At 38.1% G+C, this 23,664-nt stretch overlaps 1 protein-coding gene across 2 annotated transcripts in view; it reads right to left on the reverse strand.

Moving 5' to 3' along the window:
• The window catches only part of KDM5A (lysine demethylase 5A), a 91,366-nt gene that overhangs the window by 35,366 nt on the left and 32,336 nt on the right, over nucleotides 1-23,664 (reverse strand). For both annotated transcript variants that reach the window (XR_013333952.1, XM_077759208.1), the window contains exons 11-18: nucleotides 20,830-21,011; nucleotides 19,025-19,187; nucleotides 17,332-17,451; nucleotides 12,736-12,930; nucleotides 4,343-4,524; nucleotides 3,853-3,977; nucleotides 3,003-3,153; nucleotides 1,536-1,650 (exon numbers count right to left, since the gene is read on the reverse strand). Coding sequence is in view for 1 of the 2 variants with exons in the window: in XM_077759208.1 (XP_077615334.1) it covers nucleotides 1,536-1,650; nucleotides 3,003-3,153; nucleotides 3,853-3,977; nucleotides 4,343-4,524; nucleotides 12,736-12,930; nucleotides 17,332-17,451; nucleotides 19,025-19,187; nucleotides 20,830-21,011 (1,233 nt within the window). In the remaining variant the exon portion in view is untranslated. The remainder of the gene's footprint in view (nucleotides 1-1,535; nucleotides 1,651-3,002; nucleotides 3,154-3,852; nucleotides 3,978-4,342; nucleotides 4,525-12,735; nucleotides 12,931-17,331; nucleotides 17,452-19,024; nucleotides 19,188-20,829; nucleotides 21,012-23,664) is intronic.

Consider the following 23,664-nt stretch of genomic DNA (forward strand, 5'->3'; position numbering starts at 1 on the left):
CTCCTAGAAATAAATAAAACATTAAAAAAATTACTTTAAAAAAAAAAAAACAGAGGTCAGATTACATAGTGCCCTATAGATTATGAATTTAGATTTCATTCTAATGGCTTTGAGGAAGCACTGGAGAATTTTAACCACAAATAAATGATATGATTGGATTTATATTTTACACAATCATTCTGGCTACCAAATAAAAAATAAACTATCAAGGACAAAAAAAGAGATGAGTTAGGAAGCTATTACAGTAATCTAAGGCATAGAATCTAGTGGTTCAGAGCATAGTTTAAGCAACGGACATGATGATAAATGGTTCACTCTGGGATACATTTTGAAGATAATATAATAACAGCACTTGTTTAGAGACTGGTTGTAGGGTATCAGGGACATAAAGGAATCAAGGATTTTGATTCATTAAAAGACTTAAAATGCCTTTAGTCGGCCAAAGAGATATGGAGAGTATGCCACTGGACATATAAGCCTGTAGGAAAGAACAAAGGCACTGAGAGTTGGTGATCTGGGACTCAACAGGATATAGATGATATTTAATGTCACTAAACAAATATGATGTCAGGACCTAGAGTAAAGAAAGGATTGAGACTCCACAATTAGAAGTCAAGCCAAGGAGAAAACAAATAACAAAGAAGACTAAAAAGAAGGAACTGTGAATAACCTAGAAAATCAGAGAGTGTGACACAGATGTTTAGAGAAGAAAGTCTCTCAGAAAGGAAAGGGTGGTCAACTACCAAAATGCTCCTACGACAGGGAACAAAGCAAAAACAACTGATACTGGATTTCACAAGCTGACAACCTTGATAAAAACCGTTTCAGACATCCTGCCCATGGCCAAAGCACAAAATACAACACAGACTATCAAAGGACTATTAACTACACTAATTAATATATTTGATATATACTTCTGAGATTTCTAGATATTCAAGAAACCATCAGGGCTCTAGTGATTTCAGAGCTGTATTTTTAAAAACTCATGAACTAATAATTTACTAATACATTTAGATTCTTTTAATGATTTTCTTGCATTTCAATTAATATCTATGCCAAATGGGGATTCTGATCTAAAATTAATACAGAAAAAAAATCTAAACTAACTACTCTTGGTTCCAGAATCCTAAAGAGAGTATTAAAGGCTAAGAACTAAACCAAGAGATTTTTTTTTTTTTAAAGTTTATTTATTTAGTTTGAGAGAGAGAGAGAGAGAAAGTGTGTGTGTGCAGGGGAGGGGCAGAGAAAGAGGGAGAGGGAGAATCCCAAGCAGGCTCTGAACTGTCAGCACAGAGCCCAATGCAGGCTCAAACCTACAGACAGTGAGATCATGATCTGAGAAGAAATCAAGAGACGAATGCCTAAGCGACTAAGCCACCCAGGCGCCCCTAAACCAAAGGATTCTTACTGTCAGCAGCACTTACAAGAGAAACAAACAGAAAAAAAGACTAGTCTGGACACACAATTTTGTTTGCCCACAACAGAAACCCAGACTACAAAGGATATTATCCAAGAAAAGAAATGTAATACTCCACCTTTACTTGTCGAGCTTGGCTGATGACACATGGAAGACTAAAAAGTTGTTGGACAAAGGCCTTCAATTCTTCCACTGTCAGTTTGGTCCGAGTCCTCCCACTATCTGGGCTCTGCCTGATGTGAAATAATATTGAGACATAAGTAAGAAAAGTTCATAGTCATCTAATATCAAAGGGGCTTCTAGTCTCTAGAATCTAACCCAAGCAACCCCAGAGTACGAGTGTTTGAGAGGTGCCACTGTAATGGTGATCATCTCCAAATTAGGTTTTTACTTCTTTAGTTAATGACTCAAAGATTCAATACTCCAAGTTATATTTCCTCCAATCTTACAAGTGTTAAACATTTCAAACAGTCAATAAATTCCTCAAAGTAAAATATGTTCATTAATAAAACTAAATCCTCAACCTCACAGAGCTTAAAATGTGGAACAAGGGCACCTTTAACTTAGCTTAGGAGACAATAAACCCTCTGAAACATATTCAGAACTGTATGTGTATACTCATTTTTCCAAGAAAAGGGTCTGTAAGCTTTTGCCAGATTCTCCAAGAGAGTTAGTGACCCAATGACAGGTGAAGATTTGGTGACCAACATCTTTAAGAAAAGTTCTCTAATGAAATGGTAAGTAAAAAATATACAAAGTAATTTAAAACCCAACGTGAAGTGCTATAGAAGAATCTGTTCCGGTACCAAGAATGTGTTGGAATGAATACAAAACAATGCCACAGAAAATTTCACACATACAAATGACAGTAAATCAAGAGTGCATACTTCTACACTCCTTAGTAACAGCCTCTCCTGCATCCATGGAGGTTACTCTTTGCTGCCACCTGCCTTCAGTGTGTAGTATCATTTATTTATTTACAAATATTTACTGCACACCTACTATGTGTCAGGCATTATTCTAAGCACAAGGAATAAAGCAATGAAAAAAAGGATAAAAAAATCTCCAACATCCTAGTCTCACACATGTTCTAGGGGGACTGGGAAAGAAAAGAAGACATAATGAATTAGTATATCAATAGGTGACTGGGCTAGGAGAAAAACAAAACAGGAAAGAATAAAAAGGTTGCAATTTTATAAAAGGTTTCAGAGAAGGCTTCTTCAAGAATGCGTCATCTGAAAAAGACCTGAAAGAAGTAAGGGACAGGCCACCTGAATATCAGGGAAGAGAACTCTAATCAGAGTGAAGAATGAAGTGAAGGCCAGAAGGAGAAATGTGCCCAGTGTGTAAGAAAAGCAGAAAGGGAAAAAAGACTGCAGAGTGAAGCAAGAAAGAAAGGAGAGTAGTAGGCGGGAAGATTGGAACATGACCGGAGGAGGAAGGAAAATAAATGGCCACAAGAGGTCAACGATAATACAGGGCCTTGTGAGCCAGTTAAAATTTTGGCTTTCACTCTAAAGAAAAACCAAAACCAAAAAACACACAAGAACCCACTGGGGACCCCAACGCTCCTTTGCAGTCTTACCTGTGCTTCTGCTTTTTGCTGAGAAGCAACTGAGCCACAGAGGCACAGGTCTCCGCCTCTTTTACAGCATCCCTGAGTTTTCTAAAGAGATCATTCTCTGGGTATTTCCTATCCTCAGCATCTTCCAGCATTACTCGTAATTCAATCAAGTCTGTAAAAAGAAAGCCAAATGCTATGACCACAGACATAAAAAGCCATTCAAAAATATTCACCAACCCCTCTCAAGTTAGTCCTCAACCTATCAGAAAAATCATTGCAGCTGGGAAGATCTCACCAACGCAATGACAACTTATGAGCAGGTATTCCTAATCCTCACGGACGATTTCCTCTCAGGTAAGGTACCTCTTCATTATTTTTTTTTTTTAATGTTTTGTTTATTTATTTTGAGAGAGAGAGAGAGAGAGCATGCAAGCAGAGGAGGAGAGAGAGAAAAAGAGAGACAGAGAATCCCAAGAAGTCTCTGCACACTGCCAGCACAGAGCCCAACACAGGGTTTGATCCCACAAACTATGAGATCATCACTTAGACACTTAACTGACTGAGCCACCCAGGGTTCCTGCCAATTCCTCATTCTTAATTAGCCTTCAGTGTTAGTCCACTGGTAACAATGGCTCCCCAAAATACATATCTACTGCCAGTTAGCCATCTGTCGATTTCATATTAACTTCTCATGTAGGAGAAGATTCTCAAATAGAAAACTAAATCTAAGTCAGTCAACCAATCCATTAGTTCCAAATCTTAAATGAAGCCTAGGATTTTTCCTTAATAGAGGAAAAACACGTAAAACAAACCAAGGCCTCTCATTGTGACAATAATTTCAGTGTATGCATACAAAAGGACGAAACTTAACCTTTCTTGTGGTTGAAGTTGGCAGATAATGCTTCTGTAACACGGCTGACCCAAGTGTCATAGGATTGTGCCCTGACTTTCACACCATATAGCAGAGAAGGGAGGTCTTCTAATGGGTAGCGGTACCTAAAAACAAAGAAAACAAAACACAGAAATAAAAACTTCAAAATGCAACAATAACTTGGAAATAAATTTTAAACATAATCAGCTTATTAATTAATACAATGACCAGGGGAATGGGGTCTTAGAACAAATCAAAGCTGCCCACAGAGGTTTAATGCAGGAAGAGACAGGGAACATATGAAATCAACTAATTAAAAAAATAACTTCGATTGCTAAGTTTAGAGCCAACTTTAAAGGACTGGTCCTCAGCAGGGAGGCAAAGAGACAAGGAAAAGCTACGAGTCTACATCATGTGGATGAAGGCAAACTACAGAGAACAATGCCCTTGGTTTTCAAAGTAACAAGTTTTCTAAGAAATTTATGGATACCTAAGACACTTCTTCTGCATGGGGCAGGGGCACAGATCAGCTGGATGGTAGAGACACACAAGCCGCTCAGGATTACAGGAGCACGTCAGAGCAGAGAGAAAACATGTGGTTCTGCACGCTGAACACTGTCGCTCATCATCAGGAACAAGTTCAAATACCTCTTCTTCGGACATCAGGACACCCTGAAATACAATTCATGTCACTACATCAAATCTTTCTAGTCTCTCAAGCATCAAAGACCTTCAAGTTATTAAATTTTTTTCTTACAGGTAAATCTCTGACTTAAGACACAAACATGGGAGGTACAATGACACATCATCAAAATACTTTCTAAAATTAATCATTCTTAATTTTTCAAAAATGGGAAAGACTAAACCTTGGCATGTAAGAATACATATTTGACTCATAAAACTTTTTTAAATGCAAGGGACTTACAACTACAAAGGCCAAAACAGTCATAACTCATATTCCCAAGAATACAACTTAGAAAGTTGTATAAATTCTTAGGAGGGAATGCACAGAAGAAAAAACAGACACAAATTAAAAGGTTATCTGAAATAATCAAGGTGAGAAAATTACAGAATGGGACCAAATAGTAGCAGTAAAGAAAAAAAAGAGAGGAGGGAGTGGAAGTGATGAGACACATTGCCAAAATAAACAAATAAAAATTTTAAACCAGGTAGCAGATGACTATGAAAGAGATGGATGAGTTAGGAATGACATTAGGTTTTTACATAATGATTCGGACACTTATTGGCAATTAGTAAAGGAACATGGTTTGTGAAAAGGCAGATAGAGAAGAGATGATATTCTATCTCAGATGTAGAAAGTGAAATGACAAAAATCTAAACAGAAATGTAATCACATGGAGACATGGAATACAAATGGGTGACTAGAAAAAACAGCTCTTTCAAAGTGACAATAATTCCCGTGTTTGGGCATACTAAGAGGAAACATCAAGATGTGAGAAATGAAACCACATGGTAACAGCTGAAGGAAAGCTCAAATCCTAAGAAAGGCTAAGATTTCCTTGAAAAGTAGCACAAAAGGAAAACAACAAAAAGCCAAAGGCTGCAGCCTGCAAACACTGGCAGTTGAGGAAGATGAGGAAAATGATCATTAAAAGTGACTGGCAAGTGTTATCAGAGGCTGAAGAAACAGTAGAGCAAATGTTCGGAAAAGGAACAAAGCAGCAACATATAGTGCAGCAGAGAGGTCATAGGGATAGAAGACAAGGAACTCGACTTGGCTAAAACCTCATGGCAAACTCAGTTTCAAAAGGACAGTGACGATGAAGGAATAAAAAGGAAGTGGGGGCACTGACCACAGAATAACCACTCAATAAGTTTTTCGGGAAGAAATAAAATGAAAACTTTTCTCAAGTAGGAAAGACAACTATATAGTATTTGAAGAAAGGGTAAAGATTAGCGTCTCAAGGGCACAGAAGTTTATAGGATAAGCGTCTTTAGAGAAATTTGATCAAAGGACAAATAAGCTGATCAAGAGATGTGATATTCAAATTATTGTAGAGCAAGGAAAAATGATGCCCCATTAACAACACAGGTTAAACCCGAAATGGGACCATACCATAAAAACTTACTTCTTGAGTCTTTACCAATGTACAAGCAAACCTTGGGGATACTGTGGGTTTGGTTCAGACCATGGTGATAAAACAACTATCACAACAGAACAAGTCAAATGAATTTTCTGGTTTCTCAGCATATATATGTTATATTTACACTATATTGTAGTCCATTAAGTGTGCAATAGTATTGTGTCTAAAAAAGCAATGTTCACACCTTAATTAAAAAATACTTTGTTGCTAAAAAATGCTCAACGTCATCTGAGCTTTCAGGTTATAACCTTTTTGCTAGTGGAGGGTCTTGCCTTGATACTGATCAGACTGTTAACTGATGAGGGTGGTGGTTGCTTATGATTGGGGTGGCCGTTGTAGTTTCTTAAAATAAAACAATGGAGTCTGTCACATCGATTGTCTTTCACATGTGACTTCTCTTAGCATACGATGCTGTTTGACATCACTTTATTCACAATTGGAACTTCTCTCAAAATTCAAGTCCATCCTCTCAAACTCTGCCACTGCTTCATCCACTAAATTTATGTAATATTTTAAATCCTTTGTCATCATGTCAATAATCTTCACAGCATCCCACCAGGAGCAGTATCTATCACGAGAAACCACTTTGCTCATCCATCAGCAGCAACCCTGCATCTGCTCAAGTTGTATCACGAGACCGCAGCCGTTCAGTCACATCCTCAGGCCCCAATTCTGCGATTGCCGTTCTCTTGCTCTTTCCAACACATCTGCAGCTTCTTCTCCACTGAGGTCCTGAAGCCCTAAAAGTCATTGCTGCCATAGCTGGAATCAACTTCTTCCAAACTCCTGTTTGTGCTGATATTTGGACCTTGTTCCATATATCACAGATGTTCTTAATAGTATCTAGAATGGTGAATCTTTTCCAGAAGATTTTTAACTTATTCTGCCTAGATCCATTAGAAGACTACTATGGCACCTGTAGCCTTACAAAATTTATTTCTTAAATAATAGAGCTTGAAAGTTGAATTACCCCTTGATCCACAGGCTGCAGAATGGATGTTCTGTTAGCAGGCATGAAAATAATATTAATCTTGCTGGACATCTCCACCAGAGCTTTTGGGTGACCAGGCGCATTATCAATGAGCAGTCATATTTAAAAAAAAAATTTTTTTTTTTAATGTTTTATTTATTTCTAGGAGAGAGAGAGCGTGAGCAGGGGAGGGTCAGAGAGAGAGGGAGTCACAGACTGAAACAGGCTCCAGGCTCTGAGCTGGCAGTCAGCACAGAGCCCGACACGGGGCTCGAACCCACGAACCGCGAGATCATGACCTAAGCGAAAGTCGGATGCTTAACCGACTAAGCCACCCAGGCGCCCCCATATTTTTAATTTTTTAAACATTTATCCATTTTTGAGATACAGAGACAGAGTGCAAGCGGGAAGGAGCCAAAAGAGAAGGAGACATAGAATCTGAAGCAGGCTCCAGGCTCCAAGCTGTCAGCCCAGAGCCTGGCGTGGGGCTCGAACTTACAAACCATGAGATCATGACCTGAGCCTAAGTCAGATGCTCTACCGACTGAGCCACCCAGGCACCCCAATGAGCAGTCATATTTGAAAGGAGTCTTTTTCTCTGCACAGTAAGGCCCAACAGTGGGCTCAAAATACTCAGTAAATCGTTTGTAAACACGTGCTGTCTTCCAGGTTTTATTGTTCCAGTTACACAACACAGACTAGATTTAGCACAATTCTTCAAGATTTTTTTTTAATGTTTATTTGCTTCTCTTGAAAGAGAGAGAGAGAGAGAGAGAATGCACGTGAGTAGGGGAGGGACAGAGAAAGGAGAGAGAGAATCCCAAGCAGGCTCCACACTGTCAGCACAGGAGCCCGACACGGGGCTCAATCTCACCAGCTGTGAGCTAAAACCAAGAGTCAGATGCTTAACTGACTGAGTCACCCAGATGCCCCTAGCACAATTCTTAAGGACCCCGATATTTCAGGATTAGTAAATGAGCAATGGCTTCAACTTAAAGTCATCTGCTGTATTAGCCCCTAACAGATAGTCAGCCTGTCCTCTGAATCTTTGAAGCCAGCCTTTGACTTCTCTCTAGCCATGAAAGTCTTAGATGGCATCTTCTTCCAATAGAAGGCAGTTTTGTCTACACTGAAAATCTATACTTAAGAGTGGGGGAGAGGTGAAGAGGGGTGATGGGCATGGAGGAGGGCACTTGTTGGGACGAGCACTGGGTGTTATATGGTAAGCAACGTGGTGACAAACTATGAAAGGAATAAAAAAAAAAGAAAATCTATACTTAGTGTAGCCACCTTCACTGATGACCTTGGCTAGATATTCTGGATAACTTGCTGTAGCTCTACATCAGCACTTGCTGCTTCACCTTCTATTTTTGTGGTATGGAGATTTCTTTCCTCAAACATCACGAACCAACGTCTGCTAGCTTCAAACTTCTGCAGGTTCCTCATGGCTCTTAGCATACATAAAACTTACGAGTTAGGGCGCTGCTCTGGATTAGGCCTTGGCATAAGGAAATGTGGCTGATTCCATCTTCTATCCAGATGACTAAAACATTCACCATAACAGCAAAAAGCTATTTTGCTTTCTTACTGTTCATGTGTTCACTAGAATAGAACTCTTAATTTGCTTCAAGAACTTTTCCTTTGTATTCACTTCCTGGCAAACTGGCACAAGAAGCCTCGCTTCTGACCTATGCAGGATTTCCACATGCCTTCCTCACTAAGCTTAATAATTTCTAGCTTCTGATCCAAAGTGAGAGATGTGTATTCTTCTTTCCATTTGAGCACTTAAAAGGCCGCTATAACATGGCTATTACTTGGCTTAATTTCAATATCGTTGTATCTCAAAGAATAAAGAGAAACGGAGAAACAGCCAGTTGGAGAGGAGGCTGAACATATACAACATTTATCAATTAAATTTACCATTATAGGGGCACAGGTCGTAGTACCCCAGAACACTTACAACAGTAACATCAAAGATAACTCATCAAAATGACTATAAGAAATATAAGAATAATAAAAAAAATTTTTGACCAATTAAAATATGGACAGAAGGGGCGTCTGGACGGCTCAGCATCTGACTCTTGATCTCAACTCAGGTCATGATCCCATGGTTGTGGGATCAAGCCCTGCATCAAGCTCCACCCTGAGCATGGAAGCCTGTTTAAGATTCTCTCCCTCTGTCCCTCTCTCTAAAACACAAAAAATAAATAAATAAATAAAAATAACCAAAAAAAATGGGCAGAAGACATTAACAGACATTTCTCCAAAGACATACATGACTGCTAACAGACACATGACAAGATACTTAGCATCACTTCATCATAGAAATGTAAATCAAAACCACAATGAGCTATATCGTCTCATGTCTGTCAGAATGGCTAAAATAGAAGCATTGGCATGGATGTGGAGAAAAAGGAACCCTCAAGCACTATTGGTAAGAACAGTGCAGCCACTGTGCAGCCACTGTGGAAAACAGTATGGAAGTTCCTCAAAAAATTAAAGATAGAATTACCATGTGATCCAGCAATTGCACTACTGGGTATTTACCCAAAGAATATGAAAAAACACTAATTTGAAAAGATATATATGCACCATTACATTTATTACAGCATTATTTATAATAGCCAAATTATGGATAAAGATGTGGTATACACACACAATGGAATATTATTCAGCCATTAAAAATAAAGAAAAACTACCATTTGCAACAACATGGATGGATCTAGAGAATATAATGCTAGTGAAATAAATCAGTCAGAAAAAGATAAATACCATCTGATTTCATTCATATGTGGAACTGAAAAAACAAAGAAAATAAAGAAAAAAAATCCAGACTCTAGTAAGGGAATTACATTTTCTTTTTTTAAGTAAGCTCTATACCCAATATGGGGCTGAAACTCATGATCCTGAGTTCAAAAGTCATCCACTGAGCCAGCTAGATGCCTCAGTCTCTATTAAATTTAAAGAATAACTGTTGGTTATAGAGGAGAAGTGAGTGGGGGATCAGTGAAACAAGTGTAGGGGATTAAGAGTACATTTATGATGAGCCCGGACTAACGCACAGAATTTCTGAATCACTATATTGTACATCTAAAACTAATGTAATACTGTATATTAACTATACCATAATTTAAAAAATGGAATAAAATCAAATGAAAAAGTCTGAAATATTATGAAAATTACCATGTCACAGAGAGACATGAAATGAGCAAATGCTGTTAAAAAATAGGGCCAATAAACTTGCTCAATGCAAGGTTGCCATAGACTTTCAATCTGTAAAAATCAGTATCTGTGAAACTTCAAAAGATAGACACCAGGCAAGGGGAAAGGAATTCCATTATTCTTTGGGAAAGGTGAGTTGACCGTATTTATGTGAATCTGTTTCTGGGTTCTCTGTTGTGTTCCATTGGTTGATTTTTCTATTCTTTTGTAAATACCACACAGTCTTTATTACTACTCTAGCTTTACAGTAAGTGTTTAACATTTTTATTTATGTTTTATAAGTATAGCTGACACACAGTGTACTTTAGTTTCAGGTGTACAATTTATAGTCAGTCTTGAAATCAGGTAGTGTTAGTCTTCTGAGTTTGTTCTTCTGCGATATTGATTTGGCTATTATGAGTCTTTTATCTCTCCAGAAAAATTTTAGAATCAATTTGGCATTATCCATAAAATAACTTGTTGGGATTTTGATTGGGATTGTACTGTATTTATAGATTAAGTGGGGAAGAACTGACATCTTGACAAAACTGAGTCTTCCTATCCATAAACATGGAATACCTCTGCATTTCAGAGTTTTGTAGTTTTCCTCCCTGTACATGTTTTGTTAGAAACCTAAGTAGTTTGGGGTGCCTATGTGGCTCAGCTGGTTAAGTGTCTGGCTCTTGGTTTCAGCTCAGGTCATGATCTCGGAGTTTCATGAATTCAAGCCCAGCTTCGGGCTCTCCACTGGGAGCTCTCTGGGGATTCTCTGTTTCTCCCTCTCTCTCTGCCCCTCCCCTACTTGCACTGACTCTCTCTCAAAATAAAAAAAACTTAAAAAAAAGAAATAAACTGGGGCTCATAGGTGGCTCAGTCAGTTAAGTGTCTAACTTCAGCTCAAGTCATGATCTTGTGGCTCATGAGTTCAAGCCCCATGTCACGCTCTAATGCTGACAGCTCAGAGCCTAGAGCCCACAAATTCTGTGTCTCCCTCTCTCTCTACCCCTCCCTTGCTCACACTCAGTCTCTCTCTCAGAAATAACAAATACTTAAAAAAAAAAAAAACCCTCTAAGTATTTTGTTTTTGGAAGATGCTAATGTAAGTGGTTAATTTTAAAAATAATTTTTTTAAATGTTTATTTATTTTGATAGAGAGCATGCATGTGAGCACACGTGAGCAGGGGAAGGACAGAGAAAGAAAGACAGAGAATCCTGTCAGCGCAAAGCCAGGTGCGGGCCTTCATCCCATGAACCGTTATGTCATGACCTGAGCCAAAATTAACGGTCAGAGGCCTCACCAACTGAGTCACCCAGGTGCCCCAATGGTAATTTTGTTTTTAATTTCAAATTAAAATGTTAGCTGAATTTTTAAAAAATAGAGGCACCTGGGTTGCTCAGTCAATTAAGCATCTGACTTTAGCTTAGGTAATGAGCTCATGGTTCATAAGTTCAAGCCCCACACTGGGCTCTGTGCTGACAGTGCAGAGGCTGCTTGAGTTTCTCTCTCACTTCCTTTCTCTCTGCCCCTTCCCCACTTGCTCTCTCTCAAAATAAATAAAGGAACTAAAAAATCAAATTATCAAAAAACAAAAGGTTCAATTTATTCTAAGCATTCAAAATCCTAACACTTGCTGGGGGGGTGGTCTGGCCACCCTCTGCCCAGCCACCACCATTATGAGGAAACTCCATCAAAAATTCAACTGGCGAGGCACCTGGGTGGCTCAGTCAAGTTAAGTGTCCTACTTCGGCTCAGGTCATTATCTCACAGTTCATGAGTTCAAGCCCTGTGTCACGCTCGCTCAGAGCTCAGAGCCTGGAGCCTGCTTCAGTTTCTGTATCTCCCTCTCTGCTCCTTCCCCACTTATGCTCTGGCTCTCTCTCTCTCTCTCAAAAATACACGTTAAAGAAAAAAAAATTCAACTGGCTTCCAAACCAGGAAAAAAAAAATCCCAACATTTGGTCATTCAGTACTTCCTACTCATTAAGTTGCTTAGAAAGAGGGAAAAAAATAAAACAAATCAATTCACTCTGACAGTTGGAATCACCAGAAACACAACTTTTATTCAATTTCAAAGCCCAGAGGAAAAAAAAAAGGATGTGAACTTTATTATTTAAGAAATAATACTACATGTAGAAGACTCTTTTTTAAAGAAATTCTACCTGATAGGATACTATTTTTTTAAATCTAGAAATAACATAAACATTCCATGGGGCGCCTGGGTGGCTCAGTCGATTGAGCGTCCAACTTCAGCTCAGGTCATGATCTTGTGGTTCGTAAATTCAAGACTCGCATCAGGCTCTGTGCTGACAGCTCAGAGCCTGGAGCCTGCCTGGGGTTCTGTGTCTCCCTCTTCTCTCTCTCTGCCCCTCCCCCACTCATGCTCTCTCAAAAATAAACATTAAAAAAACATTTTTTTAAAGATTCCTAAAACTTTTCAGTTTGAAGAACCCAAAATGGCAAGTAAAAACATACCTTCTCCAAACTTGTGATTTTTGTGTTTAATTTCTTAAGGAATCAAAAATGAAAATGGATTCTTTCTACATGTTCCATTTTTAGTATATTCCATGAGCAGTATCAAATACAGGAAATGTGCCAAGCAAACTCACCATTTGTACAACAGACTCCCTTAATCTTGTCTCTTCTTCGGTCATGAGAGTCAATTCTTTGCACACCATGGCAGCCAGGCCCACGTCTAAGCATTCTGGATCTGCTGCCATCTTGAAAATGAGTTCTTCATGTGAAAAGACACAATGGCGCCTTAGCCGTCGGTAATGATTGACACACTGACGTCCAATGGGCAACTATTAATAAGACAAGATTCTCAAATTAACTTACTTGCTTATGACATATTCCAGAACAAAACCACTATTTAGCCTATAGATCCTCTCTTTTATTATAAAGAAGGCAGAATACCCAACTCCATTTGAAAATAAGAGGTAACTATAAATATTAAATCTTTCTGGACCAGCAGGAATTTCAAAGGCCTTCCCATAGAAAATTTCCATACTATGAGATGCTAAGCCTCTACCCTAAGCTATTGACTTTTTACTCATTATGTACCAGAAGTACAAGTTTCCTGATATTTAAATGAAGTAGCAAACTCTTTTAGATTGGTCTAACATAAATTGCCTTTAAAGAAAAAAGAAAAAACATTCAGATTATAAAAGGTTAAGTGGACATATTCAGCACAGAAGTTTCCAAAGAACAAAAACAGAGGTGGTATTAGAAGTTTTAGAAAAAAGAAGGCAGAGAAGGACAAATATATGTTCGCACGTATAGGAGGATTAGGAGGAACTTGACGGAGGAACAAGGGGGAGAAGAAGGGAGGAAATGGTGGGGGAAAGGGAGAGAGGCAAACCATGAGAGACTCTTGAATGCTGACAAAAACTGAGGACTGATGGATGTGGGGGGAGGGGGGATGGGCATGGAGGAGGACACTTGTGGGGATGAGCACTGAGTGTTATGTGGAAACTAATTTGACAATAAACTATTTGTAAAAAAAAAAAAAAAAAAGAAGTTTTAGAAAAAAGAAAGAAAAGGGGAGGAAAAAAGCACTACTTTAGCAATTCACACTGACTGACTTAATTTTTTGTAAGAATCAAAGAAAAGATGATTTACATTTTATCATCTAAAAATTATTTTAAAAACAGTCAGTCTAGGGTGCCTGAGTGGCTAAGTCAGTAAAGTGTCCGACTCCTGATTTCAGCTAAGTCATGATCTCACAGTTTGTGGGATCAAGCCCCAGGTCAGGCTGTGTTGACAGCATGGAGCCTGCTTGGGATTCTCTCTCTCCCTCTCTCTCTTTCTCAAAATAAACAACTTAGGGGTGCCTGGGTGACTCATTAAGTGTCTGACTTCAGCTCAGGTCATGATTTCATGGGCTCATGAGTTCAAGCCCTGCATTGAGCTTTGTGCTGACAGCTCAGAGCCTGAAGCCTTCTTCGGATTATTCATCTCTCTCTGCTCCTCCCCGCTCACGCTCTCGCTCGCTCTCTCTCTCTCTCAAAAATAAACATTTAAAAAAATCTTTTTAATAAATAAATAACTTAAAAATAAAGAAATAAAAGCAGTCTGACCTAAAGAGAATTCAAAGCAAAGTTGTGAGATTGTTATTCCCCCTAAGTGAAATGATCAGTTTTCATAAATCATCAGATACCTTCTTTAAGATACATACTGAAAATTCCTTTAACCATCAAGCTCTAAGCCAAACTGAGATACCAGTTTCACTATACAGGCATTCCTTGGAGGCACTGTGGGTCCCTGACCACCAAGATAAATACATAAATACCATAATAAAGTGAGTCAGGTGCAGTTTTTGGTTTTCCAGTGTATATAAAAGTTAGGTTTGGGAAGCCTGGGTGGGTCAGTCAGTTAAGCGTCCGGCTTCAGCTCAGGTCATGATCTCACGGTTTGTGGGTTTGAGCCCCGCATCGGGCTCTGTGCTGACAGCTAGCTCAGAGCCTGCAGCCTGCTTCAGATTCTATATCTCCCTCTCTCTCTGACCTTCCCCCTGCTCACGCTCTCTCTCTCAGAAATAAATTAAAAACATTTTTTTTATATTTTATTTATTTTTGAGAGAGACAGAGAGACAGCATGAGCAGGGGAGGGTCAGAGAGAGAAGGAAACACAGAATCTGAAGCAGGCTCCAGGCTCCTTGAGCTAGCTGTCAGCACAGAGCCCGATGTGGGGCTCGAACCCACGAACCATGAGATCATGACCTGAGCTGAAATCGGGACGCTTAACCAACTGAGCCACCCAGGCGCCCCTAAAAACATTTAAAAAATTTTTTTTAAAAAGTTGGGTTTCTTTTTTTAGCATTTAGACAATAGCATTTAGACATAATGCTATTGCACACTAAATATACTACTGTCATATTTGGAAAAATGACACCAAGAGACTTGCTTGACACAGGGTTGCCACAAGCCCTCAACTTGTAAAAAAAAAAAAAAAAAAAAGNAACACACAAGCTCTCCCCCCATTTCACCCTTCTCTCCTTTTCTCTCTCTCTTTCCATCTCCCCTGACTTGTATCCTGTACACTGGAAAAACTTGGGTGATTTAAATAGGTTTTAGTTTATATTTGAAAACTAAGATATAAAGGAGAAAACATTTAAAAATGGACCTTTAAGAACCTTTTAGAAATCGCCTCCATTTTAAGAAAGGTAGAAGACAATCACAGGAATCACAGTTCAAGGGGCGCCTCAGGGCCTCAAGGGGTGGCTCAGTCAGTTAAGCATTGACTCTTGATTTCAGCTCAGGTCATGATCTTATTTACTGTTAACATGGAGTTCTGTGATGGGCTCTGCACTGTCAGTGCAGAGCCTGCTTGAGATTCTCTCGTTCCCTCACTCTCTCTCTGCTCCTCCCAGCCAGTGCACATGCATCCACTCCCTCTTTCTCAAAATACATAAACATTAAAAAAAAAGATTACTCACGAAACTCCCTACAGCCTTTATTCTCATCCTGCCAACCATTTAATGGTAAATGTCCCCTCCCTAGAAAGGCATTTGGAGCTATCTTATTAAAATCGCCCATCCACCTCACTTAGTCTCCATTCCAGAACACGCATGTCCTGCACATGCAGAAGGTACACCACACACTTGCATTTTTTTCTCAATCCCTTGGGCTTTGTCTGAGTCCTTTGTGTATCCCTGTCTGTGAAGACAAAGACCTTGTCCACTACTGGGCCCCTGTTGTTCAGGGTTCTGTAAACATCCACTGAATGAATAAAAACATCCGTGCTTGAAAAAAAAAATTACTTTAAGGGTGCCTGGGTGGCTCAGTTGGTTGAACTTCAGACTCTGGCTCAGGTCATGATCTTGCAGTCTGTGGGTTCAAGCCCCATGTCAGGCTCTGTGCTGACAGCTCAGAGCCTTGAGTCTGCTTTGGATTCTGTGTCTCCCTCTCTCTCTGCCCCTCCCCCTCATAGTCTACCTCAAAAATAAACAAACATTAAAAAAAATTTTTAAGATTACTTATATATACATAATACACACACACACACACACACACACACACACATATATATATCCACAAAAGATTAAAGGAGACAAAAGGCATCACTAAAGAAAAAATAAAGTCAAAGTCAAAGAGTATATCATAAATTTGCAGTCTTTTCCCAACCAACATGACATAATCATATCTAATTACTTTTTGATATCTACCTCATACAAAAAAGTGGAAGAGCAATCACTAGCATTATCATTTAAACAAATGTATATCCACAGAGATCTCAATATTACTGTAACTCTTTAAAATAAATTTTTTAAAAGGAATATAACTACAAAATGGCAGGAAGAATAAGAATCAACTATCTATAAAAAGGAAAATAGTAAAGGGATATTTTAAAAATCTGAGCTAAACACTTGCAAATATGGGTAAAATTCTTTTATTTTTAATTTTTTTAATGTTTATTTACTTCTGAGAAAGAGAAACAGAGTGCAAACGGGGGAGGGGAAGAAAGAGGGAGATACAGAATCTGAAGAAGGCTCTAGGCTCTGAGCTGTCAGCACAGAGCCTGATGCAGGGCTCGAACTCACGGACTGCAACACCACGATCTGAGCCAAAGTTGGACGGTTAACCAACTGAGCCATCCAGGTGCCCTGGTAAAATTAATTCTTAAAAATATCAGGTTGTAGGGGCACCTGGGTGGCTCAGACGGTTAAGCCTCTGACTCCAGCTCAGGTCATGATCTTGCATTTCATGAGTTCAATCCCCACATTGGGCTCTCTGCTATCAACATGGAGCCCGCTTAGGATCCTCTGTCTCTCTCTCTCTCTCTCTCTGCCCCTCCCTGGCTCTCGAGTGCACATGCACTATCTGCCTCTAAAATAAACATTTTTTTAAAAATCTGGTTAAAAAAAAATTCTGGTTGTCATTATAAAATCCTAAGTTGCTCAGAGAAAGCAAAGACTAGAAGAACCATATTCTCTCAGAAAAGATTCAAAAAATATCAATTGTTCATTTAAAATTCAAACAGAATGGGGAAAATAATGAACGGATAATAAGTAAAGAACTATAAAATCTTCCAAATAATAACTGTAACAGAAACTGTAACTGAACTTTCTAAATTACAACAGTCACTCGAGTCTCTACTGAAATATTCATGAATCCTCCCCTCCCCAGCCAAGCAAATATGGCAACTAAGATGCACTTTCCAGGGGTGTTAGTAGACGTACAACAGCTACTTGCTATACAACAGACCCAGTCAGCAGTACAGAAGTTCACAGCTTCAGCAAAGTTGTAGCCCTGGTTAAATCCAGAATGATAGGCACGAGGAAACGTCACAACAAACTCGCCAGCACACTGATTGGTCCTGTACACCTAAATGCAAAGTGGGAACAGGGATACAAAACAAAACAAAAGAAAAAGAAAAAAGGGGAACAGATTTTATCAGTCACTTTCAGAAGCACTTTCTAAAATTCAAAAACAGTAAAGCATTCATTTACACACATCAGAAGACAATATCACGGTTTAAAAAGCAGCCTGAGGGGCACCTGAGTGACTGAGTCGGTTAAGCATCCGACTTCAGCTGAGGTCATGATCTCACAGTTCAGGGGGTCAAGCCCCACATCGGGCTCTGTGCTGACAGCTCAGAGCCTCGAGCCTGCTTCAGATTCTGTCTCCTTCTCTCTCTCTCTCTGCCCCTCCCCTGCCCATGCTCTGTGTCTCTTTCTCTTTCTCTCTCACAAATAAACATTAAAAAAAAATTTTTTTAAAGCAGCAGCCAGAACCCTACCTTCTTAACATAGTCCCTGAAACAAACTATAATAATTCGTAATGAGAAAGTATCAAAGAAATTTTCAAAGAAAAAAATGTTACTCTCACTGAACTACTAGTTTCTGAAACTTGATAACAGTTTTTCAATTAAGAGAATTTTTCTTTTATTCCTTTTATCCTTGTGTTGTCAATAATGGTAAAGGATGGAACTTCCTCCTATTCTTAGATAATTTTTTGGAAATTAACTAACTGATTAGTTCATATGTATATGGAAATACCCCCAAAATCAGTTTTCCTGAATCTCACTTAGTTTTATGATAATACTATGTCTTTAGAAATGTCCCAGATTTGGGGTGCCTGGGTGGCTCAGTCAGTTGAACGTCTGATGGGTGGCTCAGTCAGCTGAGTGCCTGACCTTGGCTCAAGTCATGATCTCACAGCTCACAGTTTGAGCTCCACATCGGGCTATGTACTGAGAGCTCAGAGCCTGGAGCTGCTTCAGATTCTATGTCTCCCTCTTTTCTCTGCCCCTCCCCAGCTTGTACCCGTCTCTCTCTCTCAAAAATAAAAAAAAAAAGGTCCCAGATTCTAGTATAAATTCACTCTTTAAAGACAAACTAAAACTACTCAAACTACTTTCTCATTAAGGGTATGATGAATATTTGAATGTATACAGCAAACTTATTAAATCTATACTTTATCAGATAGTAGTGGCTTAAATTTAAAAATCACTGTCAAAACTAAGTTGAAAAATAAAAAAGTATCCATAGTATATTTCATTATTGCATATAATAAAAGGCTGTGAAATCTTTATATGAAAAATGATCTCCAAAGGATAAGCATTAGTTATTACAACTATCACTTAAAACACTTATACTTTGACTAAATAAGGATAATAAAGAATACAAGATTTTTGTTAAGACCAGGACATAATGGCTTACTGAAAACAGAAGAGTATTTTAATAGGTAGTTATAAAGTATGATTATTACTTTAAAATACCTCTTTCTTAACCAAAGAAATGTCCTTCCCTTCAAAATATAAACTCTAATTTGGCTAGAAGATAACGTGATCTTTTGCTTCCAGTTACAAAACAAAGGATGTGTTGTGATTCCGTCTCATAAAAAGCAAACATAACTTTAAAGTAAGACTACTAAAAGGAGACAAAAAAAGACTCACAGGCACACCATGCTCCATCAGTACATTGGGATTCATGATGGTGACTAACTGATGCAGGAGATCAGGCTGGGATTCAAATAGCTCAGGGGCCAGCTCCCTCATCACCTCTTCCAGTTGCTCTGCAGCATGAGAGGGCACACCATACCATGTCTTTGGCTCCCCCCTAGCAAAAGAAGTAACTGTTCAGCCAGGTGACCATGGTACCAGGGAGGCCAGGGTCTCTCATGTGAATCCACTAATTTATAATTAATTTTGTTTTGCTCCATGACATAGATTATATGCCCTGAATCCTGGCAAAACAACTCATAAATCTGTGCTATTTTTCATAATAGGAGGTAAAGCCAGAGTATACAAATAGGTAGATACATACTTATCACTACTATTAGAAAAGCAACTCAAAGCACACGAACTCTTTAAGGTGGATCAATGAATAGTATTTCAAATAGGAAAGACCCTCTATGAAAAAAAAGCATCATTACAAAGGATACTAACATGTTACCTTGATTACAAGTCCACTGGACATTAAAATTACTCCCATAATGACCAAAGTCAAAGTCTAGACTTTGACTCTCTAGAATACTTTTACATAACTTCATTAAGTTGATTTACTATCCAACAAAATAAGGCAAGACTAGAAACTGTTGAAACCTTGAAGAATTCCATCTACAAATCTAAGAATCAAACTGGCATCACTAATGCACCAGACTTTAGTGGACTTTAGTTCATTTATAATACTTAATTGTACTCCTAGGAAAGGGATTTAATGGGTCATAGTATATTTATAAAGTAGCTGAACTTCCTAATCCTAATACAATCCACAGTGCTGTCTCTAACAGTACTGCAATAATAAGAATGTTCTATATCTGTGCTAACCAATACATAGAACCCTAGTCATTGATGACCATGAAGCACCTGAAATATGTTTCCTCTAACTGAGGAAGTACATTTTTAATTGTACTTAATCTTAACTAATTTAAATAGCCACATTTAACTAGCAGTTATCATATTACACAGTACTATGATAAAGCAGAGGATAAAGAATCACTATATAGTTTTCTACTGCAAAGTGTGATTTGAATAGTATATTCCAAATAGAGAGAAAAACATCGTTTAGTTGATATCATAATAATGGATAAGGAACTGGGCAAGTAAATAAAAGCTATGGGGGAGATACAAAAAAATCCAGCCAACGAATTAATTAATACACATGTAACAGGCATTTTTAGGGAAAATGTTATTAAAAAGAAAAAAGTCATTCGATAATTTCCAATACTGAAGGTTTAGTCAAATCTTAATTACATATACTTTACTCTACCTTGCATATCAAAAGATATATCAAGTATTTTCATGTACACCAAATAAGTATCTTTTGGTCTAAAACTCTAGGCCCTGGGGGCACCTGGGTGGTTCATCTGGTTAAACATCCTACTTAGGCTCACGTCATGATCTCACAGTTGGTGAATTCAAGCCCCACATCAGGCTCTGCGCTAACAGTGGGGAGCCTGCTTGGGATTCTCTCTCTCCCTTTCTCTGCCCCTCCCCTGCTCATGCACGCACTCTCTCTCTCAAAAGTAAATAGTTATAAAATAAAAAATAAAAAAATAAAACTCTAGGCTCTGCTGCATGCATAGATTTTAAAAGGGAAGGTGTCTGAGATGTATATACCCTTAGACCTCTACACTTCTCAATATGTTATCCTACGTTGGGTAGCAAATACTTTTAAATTCAGCTCTTACTAATATATCACCTAAGACTATTACACCTTTAAAAACATTACTAAGCATGTTAACAAAGATCATATATACCAGTGTAAATAGTTGATGGAATAACTCCAGTGATCTTCAATGTGCCAGCAGAAAGAAGAAAAACACATTCCCACATAGAGCCATGGCACCTTCATCCCAGAGATGTCTACATTAATGTGTGCAAGAACAGACTGCTCTAGGACAGGCATATTATTCAAATTCCAACCAGAAAGCGCATATTCCTATAAAGAAAAAAAAAGATGTAAATGAAAGATCAGAAATGACAAGTGCCCAATAGAAATGTCAAGGGAGTCTTTTAAAATAAGGTAAAAATTGTATATAACACTTATAATAATCTAGTCCATAGAAACTGTGCTCTTTGCTCTCTGCAACATGTAACTCCTATACCTATTTAATCCTATCTCCTGTCTAGGTGGTATTTAGATTTCCCTTTAATTATTTCAGACACCTCTGATTTATTGTGAAGCATGTAAACAATTTATTTACTACTCCTCCCTCAAATACATTACTACAAAATTATGTGAGACTCATTTTAATAGGTCAGTATTAATTATATTTCTATTTTATCCCCAGTAGTATAACTTCCCAAAATGTTTACCACTATATTTATAGCATGGTGCTAGACACTGTGAAGACAAAAAAATACTCAGATACATAACCTTGCATTTATGCCAACACCAAAGACTAAGATGATGAAGAAAGTCACCATTACCACCCCCACTACAAGTGTACCTAGAAATACTGATAAAGTATAACAATAATAAAAACACTTGTTTCATAGATATTGAATTCAAAAGAAAAAAGAATTTCCAGTTTCCAGAAACAAAAAAAAAAAAAAAGGAAAGAAAGGCAGAATGAAAAAGGAAAGCTACTGTCTGAATTTTCAGAGACTTCTCTGGATATAAGGACTGGACACTGAGGTTCAAAAGCCTACCCTAAAGCCATATGAAGGAAAGCTTAAAGAACTTATCATCCTTATGGGGAGCAGTTCTCAAAGTGGGGTCTAGGGAACCCAAGACTATTTCAGGGACTATGCAAAGTCAAACTATTTTCATAATAATTATAAGATGTTATTTTGCATTTTTAATCTCATTCTTACAGAGGATACATATGTGACATCACAAAAGACTGACAACAGACTGAATGCACAAAGAGATAAGTGAATCCAGCTGCCTTCTATTAGGTGGTCGATAAATGCTGAATGTGGATGCCAGGTACCGAGGGAATGAGGGAAGTTCATCATTATATGTCCTTTCCATAATACAAAGCTAAAAAATTAAAACCGTCAAAGACGTTTAACAGTGAACGACAAAGCTGAAGACAGAATATGTCAACTAGAAGTCAGATTTGAGAATATCATCCATAATGCAGCACAAAAAAATGGAAACTATAAACATGTAGTTAAGAGTCACAGAGGACAAAAGAAGAAAGTCCAACATAGGTTTAAGTAGGAGTTCCACTGAGGAAGAGTAAAGAAATATGGTTTGTACCCTCAATAAGACTTTTTTTAAAAAGGGTTTTCAAAAAATACTAGTCAATATGTTTGTTGGTTGGTCAGCTGGTTGTCTGAAAACATAACGAATCTAGTTGAAGACAGAAGAACTACATACAAAAAGTTTCAAGACAACGGTATATATATTAAACTGCAAACACAGATATGAGAGTAAATTCTTTAGTTTTTCAGAGGACAGTAGTAATTAGCATGGGTTTGCATCATTAAGAAAACTTTACAGAAAAAGAAGCTGAGTAAAGCTTAGAAAAATAGATAAGATTTGACAGTGAATGAGAGACAGAATACACACCATCCTGACTGGTGGAGGGGAAGAATGATACAGTCATACTCGGAAATATAGGAAATAAAACTAGAAAAGAAGAATGGACCTTTAACCTTAAGAAGCTTGGCTTTTATTGTATATTCAGATGAGAAATAAAACAGATCTGAAAAATGAAATAATATACACATAGTGTCTTAAATATTTTTAAACTTTCGTTTATGGAAAATTTCAGACATAAACAAAAGTAGACAAAACTGTATAATGAACCCGCAAAGACCTCTCAACCTTAACATTTTAAGTAAAAGCAATATATTAAAAAAGACTGCAGAGACAAGCAGTAAGCAGAATATCTGGTTAGCGTAACAGGCCTAAGACTGCTATTCTTCAAAAAGCCTGCTTAAAGTTCTCTTGGCTGATATATAGAAACTTACATGACAAACAGCTCCCTACACTAATAAAAACAGTGATTCATGATGACTAGACCATACAATGTGGTTAATATACACTTGTTTTCCTTCTGGGAGTCTGGGATTTTTATAGTAGGTGTTAAGCAGAAGATGCCTATGTCACCAGCCTCCAATAAAAACTCTGAGCATTGGGTCTCTAATGAGCTTTCCTGGTAGGCAATACTTCCTACATGTTATCAATTTGATATTAGCGCGTTCTGTGTAACTCCATCAGGGAGGACTCTTGGAAGCTTCTACCTAGTTCTCTCTGGACTTGGACCAGGTATCTTTTCCCTCTGTTGATTCTGACTATGGTAAATCATAACCATGAGTCCTCCCAGAAAATCAATGAACCTAGAAATGGCTTTGGGAACTCCAAACACAAGTGGTCACTGTCTAAGACTATGACAATCATCCCAAATTGACGTGACAGGACCTACACAAAGACAGTAGTAGTGGGGATGAAAAGAAGCCAGTCCTACAGAAAATAATGAAAAATGAACAGGATTTAGTCAATGATTTAATATAGAAGAAAGACACAAAGAAAAAAATGTTCCCAAGGTTTCAAGTGCTATGCCTATTTTTATTCCTCAGAAGCCCTGTTGATGGAGCACACAGTATTTGTAAGGCAATATATTAACTTCAGAAGTACT

This window comes from Crocuta crocuta, unplaced genomic scaffold (genome assembly GCF_008692635.1).
Source record: "Crocuta crocuta isolate KB4526 unplaced genomic scaffold, BGI_CrCroc_1.0 scaffold72, whole genome shotgun sequence".
NCBI lineage: Eukaryota > Metazoa > Chordata > Mammalia > Carnivora > Hyaenidae > Crocuta > Crocuta crocuta.